Source organism: Rhinatrema bivittatum, chromosome 4 (assembly GCF_901001135.1).
Source record: "Rhinatrema bivittatum chromosome 4, aRhiBiv1.1, whole genome shotgun sequence".
In the NCBI taxonomy this organism is placed as follows: Eukaryota; Metazoa; Chordata; class Amphibia; order Gymnophiona; family Rhinatrematidae; genus Rhinatrema; species Rhinatrema bivittatum.
In genome coordinates this window covers 59,079,729-59,100,074 of record NC_042618.1, presented here as the reverse complement: position 1 = coordinate 59,100,074, position 20,346 = coordinate 59,079,729, and the positions used below count along the sequence as shown (strand labels likewise).

Below are 20,346 nucleotides of genomic sequence, written 5' to 3'. Positions count from 1 at the left end.
AGAACAACTCCCACCAGTGATTCCATGCCAAGGAATTCTCGTAACTTTTTCAATATCCCAGGGACCTGTACTTTCAAAACAGCCTCAATTCTCGCAGTAGTCATTTTTCTATAATTAACATTACCATGTCATAACACACTCCATCAGATTCACTTACTTGTACCTTCAAAACAACTTGCAGTAGTAACGCTCTGTTCAAACAAACAAAACTCTTTCTAAAAAGGAAGAGCTCATTCAGTTCCACATTCTCTGTACTGACAAGATACAGATTTTTATTCACTGTAAACAAAATTAAACATTCTTGCTAAATCAAGGTTATTATTATTATTATTCTTAATATCTTTTAATTCTTCACCAATCTGTTTTGTTTTGTTTTGTTTTGTTTTTTAACTGAAAGATTAATTCATTGAATGGAGTTTTCTCTTCCATTTGTATCTTCTCCTGAAAAACACTTTCCTGCATCACCCACTCACCCCCCTTTCTCTCTGCTGTTAACCTTTTAACTGCCAGTGTCCTGAATTCCAAAATAAAGGCAAATAGTAGAAACGCTTTCTTTTTTAAGTCTAATCACCTGGGAAGACTTTTTCCTTTATTAAAGGAACTACTGTGAATATTTTACCTAAAGAAAGAAACCTTAATCTGTTCCATATAATAGGGATAAAATATCAAATGTAACTCTATACAGACAAATGAACTAGTATCACGTATTAATAAGTTTTCATTAAGTTTGCTGGACAATTGGCCAACAACAACAGTTGTAAGAGATAGGGGCTGAAAAACTACAGTCTTCAAACAAAATTAGCTACTATGGACAACATACAAATCGTTTTACAAATTATAAAAACAAAAATAAGCAGTCTAAGACTATAAATGTAAGGTTCCCTGTACTACAGCCTAACCAGGAGTTAAATCCTAATTCTTTACTCTCGTAAGGGGGAGGGGAGCATGGAACTGATCCTGAACTCTGGGAATCTAATCCGGTGCCTATCCTACGCTCCCATGTAACCATAAACATTTTAAAATAATGCAAATGTCGTGTTAAAGACTTTCCTGTAAATTCAAGTGGGAATAATTCACAACCTAATGCTAGGGGACTGGGGGATCCTGTACCTTATGACATAATTGAATGTAAACTTAGAATGCTTAGAAAAAACAAATTGCCAACTTCAAGCTACAATAAATGTAAATAAAAATACACACATATATAAGGAAAAATACGTGGCCTCAAATCGCACGTGGTGCCTAATCGTGCCCCTGGCTCCGTTAGGTCTTGCAGCCAGATTCCACGATCTTGACTGCTCATGTTTACTACCCTAATACTGATGGCGAGTGCGATTTCTCACGATTCAACGCTAACCCGTATCTCATCCTGTAATCACGATGGCGAGTGCTATTTCTTTAATTTTTTTGCTTACCTCAATCTCATCTGATCACGCGGGTCACCAAATGTTCATTACCTGAGGGCTGCATTACTCAGGGAGTTCAAATCATTACCTGACCTTTCAGGGAGTTCAATATCATTAACTGAGGCTCCAAGCACTCAGGGAGTTCAATATCTGCCTAACAGTGGCTTGTTCCAACCGTCCTCTGCTACCTAAATGTTAAAAACCCTGAAACTTACCCTGCCTGGTTTCCTCCCTAGTGATAGCCAGTGATGAAACAGACTTTCAGTTTCAAAACATAACATTTATTAAGTAGCTTAGAGATCTTATAAGAAATTTATTTATTTTATTTTTTTTTTATAGCAGTATCTGTTTATTTCATGCATGCATACAAAGTTAAGATAGAGGAATCTATAAGAAAATCAGATTGTGTTTCCTTATGGGAGTAAAGGAGCTCATCTTACAGAATATACTGTTTCGTGAGCAATGCCAATTTACTCAATGTTTTAAATTTGCCTTAGTCTTTTTATACACTGTTAAACATGGCTCGCATATGCTTACCCCTCCCCTCGCTCATCCCCTACGTTTGCTGGTAATTTTCCTTCATGCGCCTTTCAGACATCACACATTCTGCTTACTCAGTACTTTGTTTGTTTAACTTTCTTGGCACCTTTCTTATCTCACATTTGCTCTGCATTCCCATACCGTTCTCAGCCTTGAGCTAACAATTACATTTTTCTCTCTTCAGGCCTTCTTATTTATTTATTTATTGTTTTTGTTATACCGAGTTTCATGATAGGCATCACATCAACCCGGTTTACAAATAACAAGGAGTGTAAAGCATAACGTAACGTAAAAAACAATATTTTCAATAAGAACCTTGAACTTTAAATACAGTGAATCAGAAAAAGGGAGAGGGAAAGTTACAAAAAACAAGGAAAATAAACTTGGGATGGAAGGGGAGAAATTGAACAGCACAATATTTACATTTCAGCCTATTGATACATTAGAATAGCAAGTGAAAAAATAAGACTATGAAACGGTACATAGGTAATCAAATGAATAAATATGACAGTTGTGAATGGTAATAGTATGATAAATATTCAGCAGGAATTAGTGAGAGAGGGTTTGAGGTTGGTTGATTCGTGTTTACATTCCATTATTGCATACGAGTTAGTGCTAGTGAGAGGAGGTTTTATTCAAGGCTTGGAAATGCTTTTTTGGCATTTACATTTTTTTATTCCATTTACTAGTCAACATGAGGCAGTTTTCTTAAAGCAATAATTTAACCTAATTCTTCATAGGGCAGGGCTATATATCCATGACATCAGCAAGTCAGTTTTACTGCATCTCCATCTGCTAGTAGAGGTGCATAACCCACTTGTGTAGATTGGCCTGCCTTCCTTAGAGGAAAGTAAATTATCAGGTAAGTAGTAATTTCTCCATCTGTAACAGATGTTCTCTAAGCCTAGCAAAATAAGGAGTCACACATACTTTCTATCTTCTTTTTGAAGCTAGCTTCTTATAAAACAATTATATAGAACTGAGAGGGACACCCGTGCACAGCAGCTGCTGTGCGGGAAGTGCCATACATGCTGGAGAAAAGCTTTTTATAATTTTCTAAAGCTTTCCAGAAATGCTCCATGTTGTGGCATCATTGGTGACATTACCCATTTGTGTGGTTGCTTATCCTGCTGTTCTCAAAGAACAACAGTTTCAGATAAGCAACTTTGCTTTACATGCTTATTAACCATAGATTTCTAGCAAATTCATTTTTGTATAAACTGAAAATATTTATGCTGTTTTAAAATTAACTTTTTTGTTTCTTTAAAGGAATGTTTAAATTTATTTAACTCAAAAAATCAGTTAAGTTGAAAATATTCCCTAGTGAGTCTAGTGTAATCAATAATATCAGCAAGCCACCTATTTCCCATGGCAAAAAAGGCACGCTGACACCATTCCTGTGATATCACTAGCACAAAATGGATGCTGTTAGCAGTTGCAGTTAGGTTATCTTCAGTGGTCACAGATTGCTTGTGTTTAAAATTGTCTGAACAGTAGGGAGTTTTCATATGGCTCAATAATAAGCCACCTTGAATTTTGAAAATAGGAATTTCCCTTTAATTCAACATATTTGCATGCAAACATACTATTGTTCTCTACTTCCCTTGTCATATTTATTTTCATAAACTTTGTAAAAACAATTTTTAACCTGAATCGAAGCTTTGTAATAGCAAAAGAGAAAAACGAATAACTTAGCAACTACTTTGCAGCTGTTTGATATTATTTAGTGATATCATGGGTAGAAATTTGAAACACTTTTAATGTATGCAACTCATCATTTTTTATATTTATGTAAATTATACATGCAGGATCAATTTCAACAAAGGCACTGAAACTTGCAGTGCAGATACCAACAATCTTAAATGTCCCTTGCCTCTTCCATTTACCCACCCCGTGAAGTAGAATACAATTAAGAGCTTAGCCCGAAGACCCTGTAAATACAATGGAGCATTTCTCCCCATGCAATTGCTCTCAATTCCTCTTCCAAGAGGTGAGATGGAACAATAAGTTAGGGAAATTGAGGAGAAACGCCAAATGATATAGCAGAATTTGCAGCCTTGTATAAAATACTGAATGTTTATTTTTTGAAAGAGTAATGCTATAAATCTTTTAATTCAGATAAAAAATCTAAACCTCAAGCTATTGGTATGGTACATAATCCTCGAAGTATCCATGCAGAAATAGCCTTTAGACAGATTAAAGGAGGAAGAAGCATTTCTCCAACACATTTGGCACAGAGTGCCTTCTCTCGAACTTTACCTATGCAATCAACTGCCCAGCTTCATACAAACAACCAAGAACGTGAGATCAGGTAAGGGTTATGGTGACAACAAATACAAAATAATTATTTCTGTTGTGGATTCCATAGCTTCTTATATCTTGAAGCATTTTTCTCTCTCTTCTCTGGACAAAATTTGATGAGTAATAAAATGACTTTCACTGAGGTAACTAATAACTTAGAGGATGATATTAAAAAAAAAGATGAATACCTAAATTTAGGAACCTCTTTTCAGCCAAATTTAGGTGCCTGTTATTTGTTAATATGGCACCTAACTAAAATGTAAACTGTAAAAGCCCTGCACACACCAAAAGCGGAAGATATGCGCACAAGTTGGGCCAGCACACACCGAGCAGATATTAAAAGCTGTCCAAGTACGTGCATATTTGCCGCTAAATACACAGATGTAAAGTTCCAAAAAAGAGGAGGTTCATGGGCATTCCTGGATTTCACCTTGAAATTAGCGCATAAATATGCACGCAGGCGCGCACTGAGGGTCCCTGCCGCGTAACTTTACTTCTGCTATGGATGATGTGTAAGTTATAAAATAAAGATAAATAGATCAATGGGATTTTAAGGGTCAGGGCTAAGGGGGGGGGGGGCTATTAAACTAGAGAGGTTTGGAAATCCTATCCCTTACCTGGGCAGTAGAATAATGGGTACATGCTTTTTGCCTTAATCTTTACTTTTGACCTTCAACTGTCTGCTGCTCCTACTCACCAGCATGGCTGCTTCCATAATATATAAATTTGACCTTCTTCTCTTTTCTATTGCCTCAGTTGATCAGCTACACTCTTTTTGTCTTAACCTCTACTTCATCCTTTTGACCTTCAACTCTGCTCTGCCACTTCTACTCACCAGCATGGCTGCTTCCATAACATATAAATTTGACCTTTATCTGCTCTTGATCTAGTCATTTAACTGCTGTTTCTGAGTTCTCCATCTTAGTTCTTTCCTTTTCAGTCAATCATCTGATAACCCACACTTAAATACACTTCCCAACAGCCTCATCCAATCACCACCACTCTGCTCCATAGCTCATAGCTTGGTAAAGGAGATTGACCTCATGCAAATAGCCACTCCTTTACCAACCTATTAATGTTTTTTGAAAGACAGCAAAGAAGGTTCAATTTGATTGGTTGTCAAAGGCTCATATTTCGCATTCTGATCATGTTACTCTCCTTCTCCAGAATGCAAAATGTGATTACAATAAGATGTTAAGTGGCAAGCTGGGAAATGGTTATTTGTCGAGAAGGCTAGTTATTATTCTGAGAATAATAAATGTGGTAATCTTTTAGCCAATTATCTAAAGAAAAAGAAAACAAAGAAGCATATACAAGTGATTCATACTGATGAAGGTTGTTTGCTTACTATTGATTCTGAAATACTGAGAGAATTTAGGGATTTTTATTATACTCTATATAAATCTGAATCTCTTACACCTTTATCTGCTATTAATCACTTTCTTTCCTAGTCAAATCATCCTTCCCTCAATTCAGATCAGCAAAGTGCATTGGACAGATCTCTTTCAATGGAAGAGATTGCTAAAACCCTCTCTACTCTTCAACGGGGAAAAGTACCAGGGGGAAAAGTACCAGGCCCAGATGGTTTCTCAGTTGATTTTTATAAAGCTTTTCAGGAATCAGTTGTTCCCAGACTTCATACTTATTATTCCAATCTACTGATTTCCCCGGCGTCAGACCCTCTTCTCTGAAGCTTGTACAGTAGTGTTGCCGAAAGCAGGAAAGGACCTCAAATTAGTATCTAACTATTGACCAATTTTGTTACTTAACACAGATTATAAAATTTTAGCTAAAATCGTAGCCTTATGAATGGCTGATTATATGGAGTTTTTAATCCATAAAGACCAATCTGGCTTTATTAAATATCACTATATATCCACTAATTTTCATTTATTTCTTCATATATTGGAACTAGCCAAATTAAACTCCTCGCCATTGATTGCTCTTTCCTTAGATGCTGAAAAAGATTTTGATAGGGTTGAGTGAGATTATCTTTTCACTGTATTACATTGGTTTGGTTTTGGGTCCACTTTCCTAACTGGTGTTAGATTTCTATATCATCAACCAATGGCAAGCCTCTATGTTAATGACAAGTTTTCTTCTCAGTTTGAATTATATAGAAGTACTAGATAAGGGTGCCCCCTGTCCCCCTTTCTTTTTAATGTGGCTTTAGAATCTATTTTGTTAGCAATCTGGCAACACCAAGATATCTATGGTATGGATGTGGACAAAGAGACTTACAAGCTTTCCACCTATGCAGATGATGTTTTATAAGAACATAAGAAATTGCCATGCTGGGTCAGACCAAGGGTCCATCAAACCCAGCATCCTGTTTCCAACAGAGGCCAAGCCAGGCCAAAAGAACCTGGCAATTACCCAAACTCTAAGAAGATCCCATGCTACTGATGTAATTAATAGTAATGGCTATTCCCTAAGTAAACTTGATTAATAGCCGTTAATGGACTTCTCCTCCAAGAATTTATCCAAACCTTTTTTGAACCCAGCTACACTAACTGCACTAACCACATTCTCTGGCAACAAATTCCAGAGAGGGTACGTTAGTGGCCCGCAGCACGGGGTACACTGGAGAGGATTCCACAACAAAGATGGTACAGTAGTGGTCTGTAGCATAAGGGTACTCACAATGAGGGAGTTCCAGTAGAGGTCCCGAGGAATGAGGACAGGCAGGAGTCAAAGGCAGGAAGGCCCTCTGAGGAGCAGATAGCCAGAGACGAGGAAGGGCACCCGAGAGCAGGTACCCAGAGCGTCTCACGCCAAAGGTGCAGGAACTGGAATGGGAAATCCGTAGTGAGCGGAGCGGATTCAGCAAAGAGAAAACTCGTTGCTAACCCGTCAGTAGGCAGGGCCAGCCATCTTAAGTATCATGGAGTGAAGACTGCATCCGGAAGGGACGCCTCCGAAGTTCCTGCCATGATGTGCTTAAGACTGGCCTGTGCGAGCACCTGAGTGATCCCGGAATCAAGATGGCGGTCGGCAGCACCCACACTGTCCCGGGGACGCCAGGCAGGTCGGCAGTAGCTGGCGGAGGCCGCCACTTTCCCCAAGGGTGTTAAGTCAGCAAAGAAAGAGGTGAGCATTAGTGGTCATAGCCCTCTGCGACCGACGGGCGTAACACTTTGAGACTTTGGACCCAATGGTGTAGAAAGATAATTTTTGTACCACTATTTTTGTAGCTTTTCACTTTATCATAATATGAAATTCTCAGGTTTAGTCTCAGGATCATTTCAGAGTTGGAAAGAGCAGGGTCTGTTTGCATGGAGAATCTATGGGAAGGAGGAGATATTTTGAGCCTGGATAAATTGGCTAGTAAATTTCATCTTGGCATTAAAGACTATTATCTATGTGAACAGACCCAACATTTTTTTAATTCAGCAGCGATTAAGAAAGATTTGCATCAGGGTAAAACGTACCTGGAGTGTTTTTGTAACCAGTCCGATAAGCTGAAAGGTGCTATCACAAAATTATATGATTTATTGAATCTAGAGATCAAAGAACCTCCTGCGCATATAAGGGCGTGAGAGAAAGATCTGGGAGTGGTTATATCTGAGAAGGAGAGGGATCTTTCTTTTGTGTGTACGAGAAAGAGCTCCATTTTGGTTCTTGTTATGGAGAATGGATATAAAGTTTTACTGCATTGGTATTTAATGTCGGAGCTGCCAAATAAAACATACCCACATATAGATAGCATATGTTGGAGAGGGTGTGGAGCGGTAGGGGGAATGCACTACTATCACTACATTTTGAGGGAGGATTTTTTATTTTTTTTTAATTACAGGTCTGGCAGTTGCTGAATTGCCTAGGCACTAATTATTGCCATACCCATTACACAAGATGATCAGTTACTATAGTTATCCCAGGACAAGCAGGATGCTAGTCCTCACATAAGGGTGACGTCACTGACGGAGCCCTATCGCGGGAAAACTTCTGTCAAAGTTTCTAGAAACTTTTGACTGGCACTGTGAGGGCAGTGAGCATGCCCAGCATGCCATGATATTCTCTGCCACAGGGGTCTCACTCTAGTCTTCGTTTTTCCGTGCTGCTGTAAGCATTGCGGAGATAGGAGCCCTGTGAGTTTACTCACAATTCTGACTGGAAAGTCAATTATTTTTCACACTTTTTCCCCATTTGGGATCTCACTCTCACTTTTGTCACGGACAGTGACAAATTGATAGCGTTTTTACATTGTAAAAACGAGATTTTTCTCACACAAATTTTTCATTGACGGCTGTCGATACTGACATGGCTTCGGGTTTCAAAAAATGCCCGATTTGTAATCGGACCATGTCAGGTACAGACCGACATCTAGAATGTGTAGTCTGTTTGGGCGAGAAGCATGATATCTCATCATGCCAACAATGTCAGGAGATGACTCCGAAGGGTAGAAAACTTCGGCAAGAAAAGATGGCACATCTTTTCCAACTTCAACTCCTTCCCTCGCCTTCCACATCTACCAAATCATCTCCAACAGGAGTTACAAAGAAACTCCTCCTTAAAAAACGTCGACTGGAAGGATCTGGAGATGCTGCATCGCCAGCCCCGTCGACGTCATTGGCAAGGTCAGTCACCGAAACACGGCCTAAACATAAACATCGTCGAGCCTCGGCGTCACCGGTTCCCCCTCCCCGGGGGAACCGAGCGCGAAGCGGCATAAAGATACGGATCTACCGCTACCGTCCGCACCTACATCGATACCGCCTTCACAGTCACCGCTATCGACTCCTCCATCGGTGCCAATCCTTCCACCTAGTTCACAAGACTTGTCCGCACTTATCAGAGAAGCAGTGATGGAAGCCTTGAAAACTCAGTTCCCTGTACATACCAGGATCATTCCAGACGATGGGTTATGTTCCCTGTCCAGCAGATGGAGTCAGAACAGAATTCTGAGGGGAGGTGCTATATTACCTCATCACCCTCGTCATCATCCCCAGTATCTTTCTGACTCCAGCAGATGCGGGTGGGGGAACCTGTGTTCCCCACAACTTTACCTTAGTTATTGATTTTCTCTCATTTTTCTTTGGGGATCAAGTAAAAAAAAAATATATATATATATTTATATATCCATACTAATTTCTTTAATTGGGAGAAGTAAAAAAAAAAAAAAAATTTTTATTGACAGAACTCAAGGGTGGAGTGACAGTTGGTTACCTCACCGGGTCTTGCTGACAGGCCTCTCTCTCTCTCTTTACTTCTCTCTCTCCCGTTTTGTGTTCGGCTGGGGTAAGTGTTTCTTTTTTTATTTAAATTTCAGGTTGCCTCAGCGTTTTTCGTCGAAGTTTTTGACTGAGGGTGCACGCTGGTGGTCCAGCCTCTCCCCTCCTTCCCCCTCCCCCCCCCCCCACAACGCTAACAAGTCTGACCCGCGGCCCCGCGAAGTACATTCCCCGGGGCTGCCGGCTACCGGGAAGTTTCATACCCCGGCGGTCCTTCGGGTCGGCAGGGGGGGGGTTTTGCTCTTTCAGAGCTCTACTCTAGCGTGAGGGAGACTTTACCGCGCTTGACCGCCCCTCCCCCTATTCCCTCATCGTTTCCAATGCCGCATCCGGCTTGTGTCACCTGCGGCCGGCAGGGGATTAAAATCTCCAGGGAGGGGCATTGCTCGGGCTGTCTCCCCGACGGGGAGACTTGCCCTGCTGAGGGGGACACCGAAGGAGCTTTTAACCACGATTCTCGAAAACGGCAAGCCCCGTTCCAGCTGAGCGCGGGAACGGCGGCCATTTTGATGACAGACTCCGAAGCGGGCCTGTCAGAGGAGGACTCCCTGACTATCACTGCACCCCCTCCGAAGACACAGCTGACCATGGGAGATTCTGGGCACCGGGAGGGAGAAGCCTTGGGCCCCCTCCCGGAAGCTTTTCTGCTTTTTCACCAGAGTTTGTTGTTTTGATGCACAAAGCCTTCCTCCAGTGCAGGGATGCTCCTATAGATATTCCGGTTCCTCCTCCTCAGAAATTGATACGTTTATCAGCACTGCAACGGGGGCCTCCCTCTCAAGGGAATGCTCATCAGTTGGGTGATAGTCCTGGTCCTTCCAAGGACACTTTAGGAACACCTCGAGCTCCGGCTGGGTGCCCGGGGGGGGACCCTTCGGGAGACCCGGCGGGGGACGATTCCTCCTTGATTCCCCAGGTGGAGGGAGATGATCCCAGGATTCTACGTATTTTTCAATCAGAAGAATTAGAGGACCTGATTCCTCATATATTGACCGAAATGGACATCGACCCCCCCCCCCCCCCCCCCCCCCCCCCCCCCCGGAACCGGTTGGCACACAGCCAAACGTCAGAAAGGGAGATCCTCTTCTAGCTGGTCTACGGCCTCTAGCCAAGGCTTTTCCTACCCATCCTTCTTTTCTACAACTTATTTCCCGGGAGTGGGATACCCCTGAGGCGACCCTCAGAGTTAGTAGAGCAATGGAAAAGCTCTATCCACTCCCACAGGATTTTCTAGACATCCTCAAGGTTCCTGCCGTGGACTCGGCAGTATCAGCAGTGACCAAACACACTACCATACCGGTCACGGGAGGTACGGCTCTGAAGGACACTCAGGATAGAAAGTTGGAAGTCTTTCTCAAACGGATTTTTGAAGTTTCCGCACTAGGTATGCGAGCGTCCATTTGCAGTGCTCTGGCACAGAGAGCAGGTCTGCGCTGGGTACAGCAGTTGCTAACCTCACAGGACTTACCAGAAGCTGAGGCCCTACAGGCGGACCGGCTGGAGGCCGTGATGGCATATGGGGCGGATGCTTTTTATGATCTTCTCAGAGTCCTCGCCCGCTCCATGGTAGCGGCAGTTTCAGCTAGACGTCTACTCTGGCTGCGAAACTGGTCGGCGGACGCATCCTCTAAAACTCGCCTGGGATCCCTCCCCTTCAAGGGTAAGTTTCTCTTTGGGGAAGATTTGGATCAGATCATTAAATCTCTGAATGAAAATTCAGTGCATAAGCTTCCGGAAGACCATCCACGGTCCTCAAGATTTTCCTACTCTTCCTCTAGATATCGATACAGGAATCAGCGGAGGACACGTAACACGCGTCAACAAGCTCCTCGGAACCCGTCCTCTCGTTCAGGTTCCTGGAACCGGCCCTTTTGAGGGCGCCGTCCCGGTAGGGAGGGTCAGGGACGGGGTTCCTCTAATTCGTCCTCCATCAAGACAAACCAATGATGCCAGACGGACCCACGTCCCGGTTCCCCGGCTGGGGGGTCGGATTGCTCTCTTTTACAGCGAGTGGGTCCAAATTACGTCGGACCAGTGGGTCCTGGATATTCTAAAACACGGTTACGCATTGGATTTTGTCCATCCTCCCAGAGACAAGTTCCTATTCTCTCCTTGCGGATCCCGCTACAAGCAAGAAGCTGTCGCTTCCACTCTTGTCCGACTTTCCACACTGGGAGCGATATCACCGGTCCCTCCCTCCGATTTGGGTCGGGGGCATTACTCCATCTATTTTGTGGTTCCAAAGAAGGAGGGTACTTTTCGTCCCATCCTAGACCTCAAGATGGTAAACAGGTCTCTTCGGGTTCCCCGTTTTCGCATGGAAACTCTTCGGTCAGTTATAGCAGCGGTTCATCGAGGAGAATTTCTAGCTTCCTTGGATCTCACCGAGGCCTACTTGCATATTCCTATTCTCAGGGATCATCAGCGCTACCTAAGGTTCAAGATCTTGGGTCAGCATTTTCAGTTCCGGGCTTTACCTTTCGGTCTGGCAAAGGCTCCACGGGTTTTCACGAAGATCATGGTAGTGGTAGCAGCGGCATTGCGTCGGCAGGGCGTTCTGGTGCATCCCTACCTAGACGATTGGCTCATTCGAGCGAAGTCATGGGACCAGGGTTGCCGGATGGTCAGAAAAGTCATCCGCATGCTCCAGTCTCTCGGGTGGATTGTCAACTATACCAAGAGTCACCTGGTTCCTTCCCAGTCCCTGGATTTTCTGGGGGCACATTTCGACACGAAAGAAGGCATGGTATTCCTCAAGAAAGAAAGGGCTCAGTCCCTTCGCGATCAGGTTCTCCGATTCTTGGATCTTCAGGAACCCACGGCATGGAATTATCTTCAGCTCCTGGGAACAATGGCCTCCACTATCGATCTTGTCCCGTGGGCTTTTGCCCACCTCCGCCCTCTTCAGAGGTCTCTGCTCTCCAGATGGAAGCCATCCTCACGAGACTACCAGATGGTACTCCCGATCCCGATGGTTGCCGTCAACAGTCTTCACTGGTGGCTAGAATCCCAAAACCTAGCTCAGGGATTCTCTGTGGACATACCGGAGTGGACAGTGGTCACCACAGATGCCAGCCTCTCAGGATGGGGAGCGGTCTGTCAGGAGAGCTCTCTGCAAGGCCGATGGACGGCGGAACAGGCTCAGTGGCCCATCAACCGACTGGAGACCAGAGCGGTACGTCTGGCGTTAAAAGGGTTCCTTCCTCGGCTGCGTCACAGAGCGGTCAGGGTCCTTTCCGACAATGCGACCACGGTGTCCTACATCAACAGACAGGGGGGCACACGAAGTCTTCAAGTATTCTTGGAAGCGGACAAATTAATGCATTGGGCGGAAAGACATCTGTTGCGCCTGACAGCCTCCCACATTGCAGGAGTAGACAATATTCAGGCGGACTTTCTAAGTCGTCAACGACTGGATCCCGGAGAGTGGGAATTCTCGGGGGAGGCGATGGACCTGATAATCTCCCGATGGTGTCCTCCCCACCTGGATCTCATGGCCACAGCAAGCAATGCAAAGACTCCGTGTTTCTTCAGCCGCAGAAGAGAACGAGGCGCAGAAAGAATCGATGCTCTAGTCCTGCCTTGGCCGCGGCACGTCCTACTTTATGTCTTTCCACCATGGCCCCTCGTGGGAAAGGTGGTTCGAAGAATAGAGAAGCACCACGGCCCAGTGGTTCTAGTTGCGCCGGAGTGGCCTCGTCGACCGTGGTTTGCGGATCTTCTTCTCCTGGCCACGGAAGATCCTCTACATCTCAGCCACATTCCACGACTACTTCGGCAGGGGCCCATATTTTTGGAGCAGGCCGATCGCTTCTGTCTAGCGGCCTGGCTTTTGAGAGGCGAAAATTGAGGCACAGAGGCTATCAAGAGGAGGTCATTTCGACTTTATTGCTTGCTCGTAAAAGATCTACTTCAGTCACCTATGTCTGAGTTTGGAAGGTCTTCGAAAATTGGTGCGGGTCTCACGATATTCAGCCAACCAATGCGTCCGTTTCGCAAATTCTCTCCTTTCTACAGGAAGGAGTGGATATGGGGCTCGCTTATAACTCGGTTCGAGTACAGATCGCGGCTCTGGGCGCCCTATTACATAGTGGTGAGGGGTCGCGTCTCTCCTCTCATCCTGATGTGGGTCGTTTCCTCAAAGGGGTACGTCACTTGAAGCCTCCTTTACGTCCTCCTTGTCCGTCCTGGAATTTGAACTTAGTTCTTCGAGCACTTAGCGGTTCACCTTTTGAACCCTTGCGAGTTTCTTCTCTTAAGGATCTGACTTTTAAAACTATCTTCTTGGTGGCAATTAGTTCAGCGCGACGCATATTGGAACTACAGGCGCTTTCCTGTCGAGAACCATATCTTCGTTTCTCAGACGACGGAGTGTCTCTCCGCACGGTTCCATCCTTTCTTCCCAAAGTGGTTTCGGCCTTCCATATTAATCAGTCAGTGGAGTTACCTTCCTTCAATTCCAGCGATCCTAGGGATTTACGTCTCTTGGATGTTAAGCGATGCCTGTTGCGTTACTTGGAAGTTACCAATGAGTTTCGTCTATCCGACCATCTCTTTGTTCTCTGGTCGGGTCCTAGAAAGGGTCACATGGCATCCAAGACTTCTATCACTCGCTGGCTGAAGGGGTCGATTGTGTCGGCTTATATTGGGGCCGGTAAACAACCTCCTTTGAGGGTTAAGGCCCATTCCATTCGCGCTCAAGCGGCTTCCTGGGCAGAGTCTAGCTCTGTTTCAGTACAGGAGATTTGCAGAGCGGCGACGTGGAAGTCTCTCCATACTTTTGCAAGGCATTATCGTCTGGATGTTTCTGCACCTCCAGACGGTTCTTTTGGGGATCAAGTTATCCGAGCAGGGCTATCCACGGCCCGCCCATAGGAGGGAAGCTTGGGTACATCCCATCGTCTGGAATGATCCTGGTATGTACAGGGAAAAGAAAATTATTCCTTACCTGCTAATTTTCGTTCCTGTAATACCATGGATCATTCCAGACACCCTTCCCCTTTTTAGTTTTGAAGGATTTAATTAGGGTGGGCTATCTCTGCTCGACTTTGCTCTCCTCATATTTCTGCTCGCTCTAACATTCAGAGTTTTTTTGTTTTTGTTCAGTGTTTATGTGTTAGCAAGTTTTTCTGTTGAGGTTCTCGTTCTGGTTCTTTAACAGTTTAAATTTAGTTCGATACAGTTACTTGATCCCTCTCTTCCTCTTGGGCTTGGCTTTGCTAGGCTAGATACTGGGGATGATGACGAGGGTGATGAGGTAATATAGCACCTCCCCTCAGAATTCTGTTCTGACTCCATCTGCTGGACAGGGAACATAACCCATCGTCTGGAATTATCCATGGTATTACAGGAACGAAAATGAGCAGGTAAGGAATAATTTTCTTATTCCGGCAACCACGCCAATGCCGGCGCTCACGCTGATGCCGGCGAAGACGCCGATGCCGGTGACGTCCCCTACATCACTCTCGTCACCGATGCCGGTAGTACCGATACCGATGACATGTTCGATGTCAGTGACATCACAGATACCGGGAGTATTCCCGATGCCGGGGAAAACCCCGATGCGAGCGACGTCGATTCCGCCGATGTCCTCGATGACGATTCCCACATCGATGTTCTCTTTTTTACCAACATCGATGTCGATGGTTTCATCGGTTCCACAGCCGATATCCATCTACACTACGGCACCGATGCTACAACACAGCAAAAAGACATTGGTATCTACCAAGAAGGCATCGACCACACTAAAATTTTTGATGCCGAAACATCCACCAACAGTGCCACACCGTCCTGAGGCTTCAGGATCTACAGAAGCAGTGCTGCATAGTATCCTTACCAAACGATACCAGGATTTATTAGCCTCATTGCCATCTGATCCCAGAGAAGAGGATCCAGAAGACACTCCTCTCGAAGAACCTTTACCAGGACCTTCTGGTCTTCCTCCTCCTCCTAGGACTACCACACCTCATCAACAAACTCAGGAGTATGACACTTGGTCTGACACCGCCTCGGATACATCCTCAGAAGCCTTTATGTCTGACCCATCACCACCACATGCCAGAAAACAGTCTCCTCCAGAGGATTTCACTTTTACCACATTTGTACAGGAGATGGCGGACTCCATCCCCTTTAAATTGCAAGCAGAGCAGGACATCAGACAACAGACTTTGAAGGTACTCCAGTTTGTCGACCCTCCAAAGCAAATTGTTGCATTTCCTATATATGATGTTCTTTTACAACTGCAACACCGTCTCTGGGAACATCCCTGCTCTGTCCCAGCAGTAAATAAGCGCATGGATAGTACTTACCTTGTACAATCCACGCCTGGATATCAGAAGCCGCAACTTCCTCACCACTCTGTGGTTGTGGAATCGGCTCAAAAGCGGTCAAGAAGAACACGAACACATTCCTCTAACCCCCCGGGAAAAGAACATAGATTTCTCGATTCCCTGGGTCGAAAAGTCTTCCAAGGAGCGATGTTGAACTCCAGGATTTCTGCCTATCACCTATATATGACCCAGTATCAGAGGAACCTATGGAAACAAATTCAAGAATTTGTCCCATCTCTTCCTACTGAATACCAGGAAGCTGCCCAAGCCATCATTCATAAGGCTATGGAGGCCGGAAAGCATGAAGTCCGGGCAGCCTATGACGGGTTCAAGACTGCTTCAAGAGTAACTGCATCAGGCATTAGTGCCAGATGATGGGCATGGCTCAAGGCCTCAGATCTGAGACCCTAGGTGCAAGACAAGTTGGTGGATCTTCCCTGTCAGGGAGACAACCTCTTCAGCTCTAAAGTCCAAGATGCTGTGTGTCTGTTAAAAGAGCATACAGAAACACTCAGACAGTTGTCTTCCCTCCCGCAGGATCCCCCTATGCACAGTCGGCGTAGGCCTCAAAGGAGGGACGCCACAAGACCTTTTTACAGGCAGCAGAGATATTACCCTCCTTCATCTCGATCTCGCCCTGCCAGGACTCAACAAAGACTGCAGCCAAGACAGCAGAGACAGTCTAGGCCTCAGCCTGCTCCGCAAATAAGTACTACCACTGGTTTTTGAAATTTTATCCAGAGAACTCAGCCTTCTCTCAAATCCCCACCCACACCTCCCAGTGGGAGGCCAGATATCTCAATTCTACAACAATTGGCTAACATTACCAATGGGTCCTCTCCATAATATATCGAGGATACCAACTAAATTTCCTCTCACTTCACACAAGACTGTTTTGATCCAAACAGACAACACAGTAGCCATGTGGTACATCAACAAACAGGGAGGTACGGGCTCGTATTTCCTTTGTCAAGAAGCTGCACAGATTTGGGGCTGGGCCCTGAACCACTCAATGTTCCTCCGGGCCACTTATCTGGCAAGCATTCACAATGTGGTGGCGGATCGACTAGTCATCAATTTCAACCACATAAATGGTCCCTGGATCCCTCAGTAACGACCAGGATATTTCAGAGTTGGGGACAACCAACAATAGACCTCTTTGCGTCACATCTGAATCACAAAGTGGACAAATTATGTTCTCTACACAAACAGAAAAACCAGCCAGCCAAGGACGCCTTTGCTCGCCCTTGGAATTCAGGCCTACTATACGCGTATCCTCCAATACCTCTCATAACCAAAACTCTAGTGAAGCTACAACAGGACAAAGGGTCCATGATACTCATAGCCCCGAACTGGCCTTGACAAGTATGGTTCCCCACACTTCTTGACCTCTCAGTCAAGGATCCAATTCATCTGGGAGTAGCTCTCACTCTCATAACTCAGGATCAGGGTCGGTTGCGCCATCCCAACCTTCAGTCCCTATCCCTGACAGCATGGATGTTGAAAGCTTGATTTTACAACCACTCAATCTCTCAACCAATGTATCTCAAGTGCTTATAGCTTCACATAAACCTTCCACACGAAAGAATTATTCTTCCAAATGGAAGAGATTCACTTTGTGGTGCAGACAAAAGAATATTGATCCTTTCACTTGCCCCACTGCTTCTCTCCTAGACTACTTATACCATCTTTCAGATTCTGGTCTCCAGACTTCATCTGTCAGAGTACATTTAAGTGCAATCTCAGCTTACCATAACAAGATGGGAGATGCACCAATATCCTCACAACCTCTTGTCAGTAGGTTTATGAGAGGTTTAACTCAAATTAGACCACCAATTCGGCCTCCAGTCACAGAATGGGACCTGAATTTGGTTTTAACAAGACTCATGCATTCTCCTTTCTAACCCATAGATTCCTGTGATCTAAAATTTCTCACATGGAAGACTATCTTCCTCATAGTCATTACATCAACTAGAAGGGTTAGTGAGATACAAGCACTTGTCACGTACTCACCCTATACAAAATTCCTACATGACAGAGTGGTTCTCCTTACATATCCAAAATTCCTCCCCAAGGTAGTTACGGAATTCCACTTGAAACAATCCATAGTCTTACCCACATTCTTTCCAAGGCCTCATTCTCACCAAGGTGAACGGGCCTTACATACTTTGGACTGTAAGCGTGCCCTATCCTTTTACTTAAACTGCACTGCAGTTCACAGGAAATCCAATCAACTTTTTGTTTCTTATGATCCAAACAAACCAGGTTAAGCAGTGGATAAACATACTCTATCCAATTGGCTAGCGGATTGCATACAGTTTTGCTATGAAAAAGCAGGCCTTCCTCTCCAAGGACGAGTAAAGGCACATTCAGTAAGAGCGATTCCAACCTCAGTAGCACACTATCGTTCAGTGCCAATTCTTGACATATGTAAAGCAGCAACATGGAGTTCTCTTCACACCTTTGCAGCTCATTACTGCTTAGACAAACAAGGACGACAAGATTCAGCCTACGGACAATCTGTCTTAAAGAACTTGTTTCCAGTATAATCCCAACTCCTTCTACATCCAACCTGCTGTGATCTTTGGCTGACTCATTTCAACAATACTTCACTGTTGCCTCAATACAAAATGACTCAGCCTCTAGCTTGCTAATCTCCCATATGTGAGGACTAGCATCCTGCTTGTCCTGGGATAAAGCAAAATTGCTTACCTTGTAATAGGTGTTATCCCAGGACAGCAAGATGTAGTCCTCACAGAACCCACCCGCCATCCCGCGGAGTTGGGTCTTCTACCTTTTGTTATTTTATTTTTTGCTAAAGCTTATTGCTACATACCAGACTAGAGTGAGACCCCTGTGGCAGAGAATATCATGGGATGCTGGGCATGCTCAGTGCCCTCACAGTGCCAGTCAAAAGTTTCTAGAAACTTTGACAGACGTTTTCCCGCGATAGGGCTCCGTCAGTGACGTCACCCATATGTGAGGACTACATCCTGCTGTCCTGGGATAACACCTATTACAAGGTAAGCAATTTTGCTTTATTGGTTCAGCAGGTATTTTTAGCTGCACAATGTGAGGTAACCTCACATTGGAAAAAGCTTGAAGCTCCTCCCTTAGCAGCTGTTATTAAGTGATTAGATTAAATGTATTGATTAAGCAAGTTCATTGCTCTTAAGAGGCACTCTGTATCTAAATTTGAGAAAGTTTGGTTTCCATATGTGGCCTGGAGTGCATCATGAGTGGATGATATTGGATAAGTAGAGTTGAAGGATGCCTTTTGAAATGTACTGTTTATGAAGGATTTGTGCTATTATAATAATTGAACACCAGCATTGATAGTTGAACCTTGTGTATGACCCCTGTAATACATGAATGGTATACAGGGTGGGGAGGGGGAGAAGGTGAGTTCCTAATGTAAAAAAATCAGTTTTGTGTTATGGCTTATTTGACAGTTGATATGTGTTTGTTATGCTGTTAACACAAAAAAAGAATACATGCAGGAGAGCAGATATAATTTCTTGCATGTATATATGCATTCATAACTGGGACAACCCACAAATTTTCAAAGATGACTTATGTGCGTAAGTCCACTTTGAAAATTCAGGCCAAAGTCTGTGGTATATTATGGGCATGCAGGTTCATATAGACTTCTGCCCTCTGCCAGCTGTTTGAAAATTATCCTCAGAGTTTGCAGTATTTAGCAAAAAAAATTCAATATATTTCCAAAATAGTACTGACTAAAATATTTCTTATTTACAGGATGCCAAACAATGGAACTCCAAAGCCTAACTGAACGGAAAAGTCAGAAGAAAAGGCGATGATGGATTACATGTCCTTTTTATATTTACAGGAGGGTCAAGTCAAACCTTTGACTAACAGTGACCTTTTAAGGCACAAATATTTTTATACACGAGCGAAAGAGGTTTGAATCAAGTATGTTTAAAGTTCTTGATTCTAGTGAACAAATTAGAGGTCAATGTACTAATTCATAGTATTTAGCTCATTAACATTTGTAACAAAATTGCACAAGAACTTTTTCATGCATTTCTGGCCGTGGCAATACACGAACCTGGCCCGGGAAGTTGCAGTTCATGCACATTGCCATGGAGATTTAAAGGGACCTCACAGCCCATGTGAGGTACCACCTGTCCGCTCAAGTGTATTGGAAATTACCTGGTAGTCTTAGGGCCCCCCACCCCTATCCCCAAGCCATTAATGGGCCCTAAATGTACAATCCTAACCCCTTTAGGAAGCCCCACCACCTTGTTCCCTCAAAAAGCAAGCAAAATCCCAATTAAGAGTTGATCACTCCCTGCATCACCCCCCTTGCCCCCCTCAGCACCGGCTGCCCTCAGGAGCTCCTTTGCAGTGGGTGAGGATTGCGCTTACCCTCAGACGCCCATCCCTTTGATGGAGTAAGCTTTTTGGAGCACAGGAGTAGAGTGTGGGGGGCGGGGGATGTTCAACCTTTAATTGGGATTTTGCTTGATTTTGGAGGGTAAATAGATGGGACTTCTAACAGGGGTTAGGAATTTACAT

The 20,346-nt window shown here is 44.3% G+C and overlaps 1 protein-coding gene across 1 annotated transcript in view; it reads left to right on the top strand.

Moving 5' to 3' along the window:
• LRRC9 (leucine rich repeat containing 9) overlaps nucleotides 1–19,601 on the top strand; it is a 1,004,248-nt gene extending 984,647 nt beyond the window's left edge. The window contains 2 exon segments of the mRNA XM_029598189.1: nucleotides 4,065–4,257; nucleotides 19,567–19,601. Of these exon segments, the coding sequence (XP_029454049.1) occupies nucleotides 4,065–4,257; nucleotides 19,567–19,600 (227 nt within the window). The 3' untranslated portion in view covers nucleotide 19,601.
• The last annotated feature ends 745 nt before the right edge of the window (nucleotides 19,602–20,346 follow it).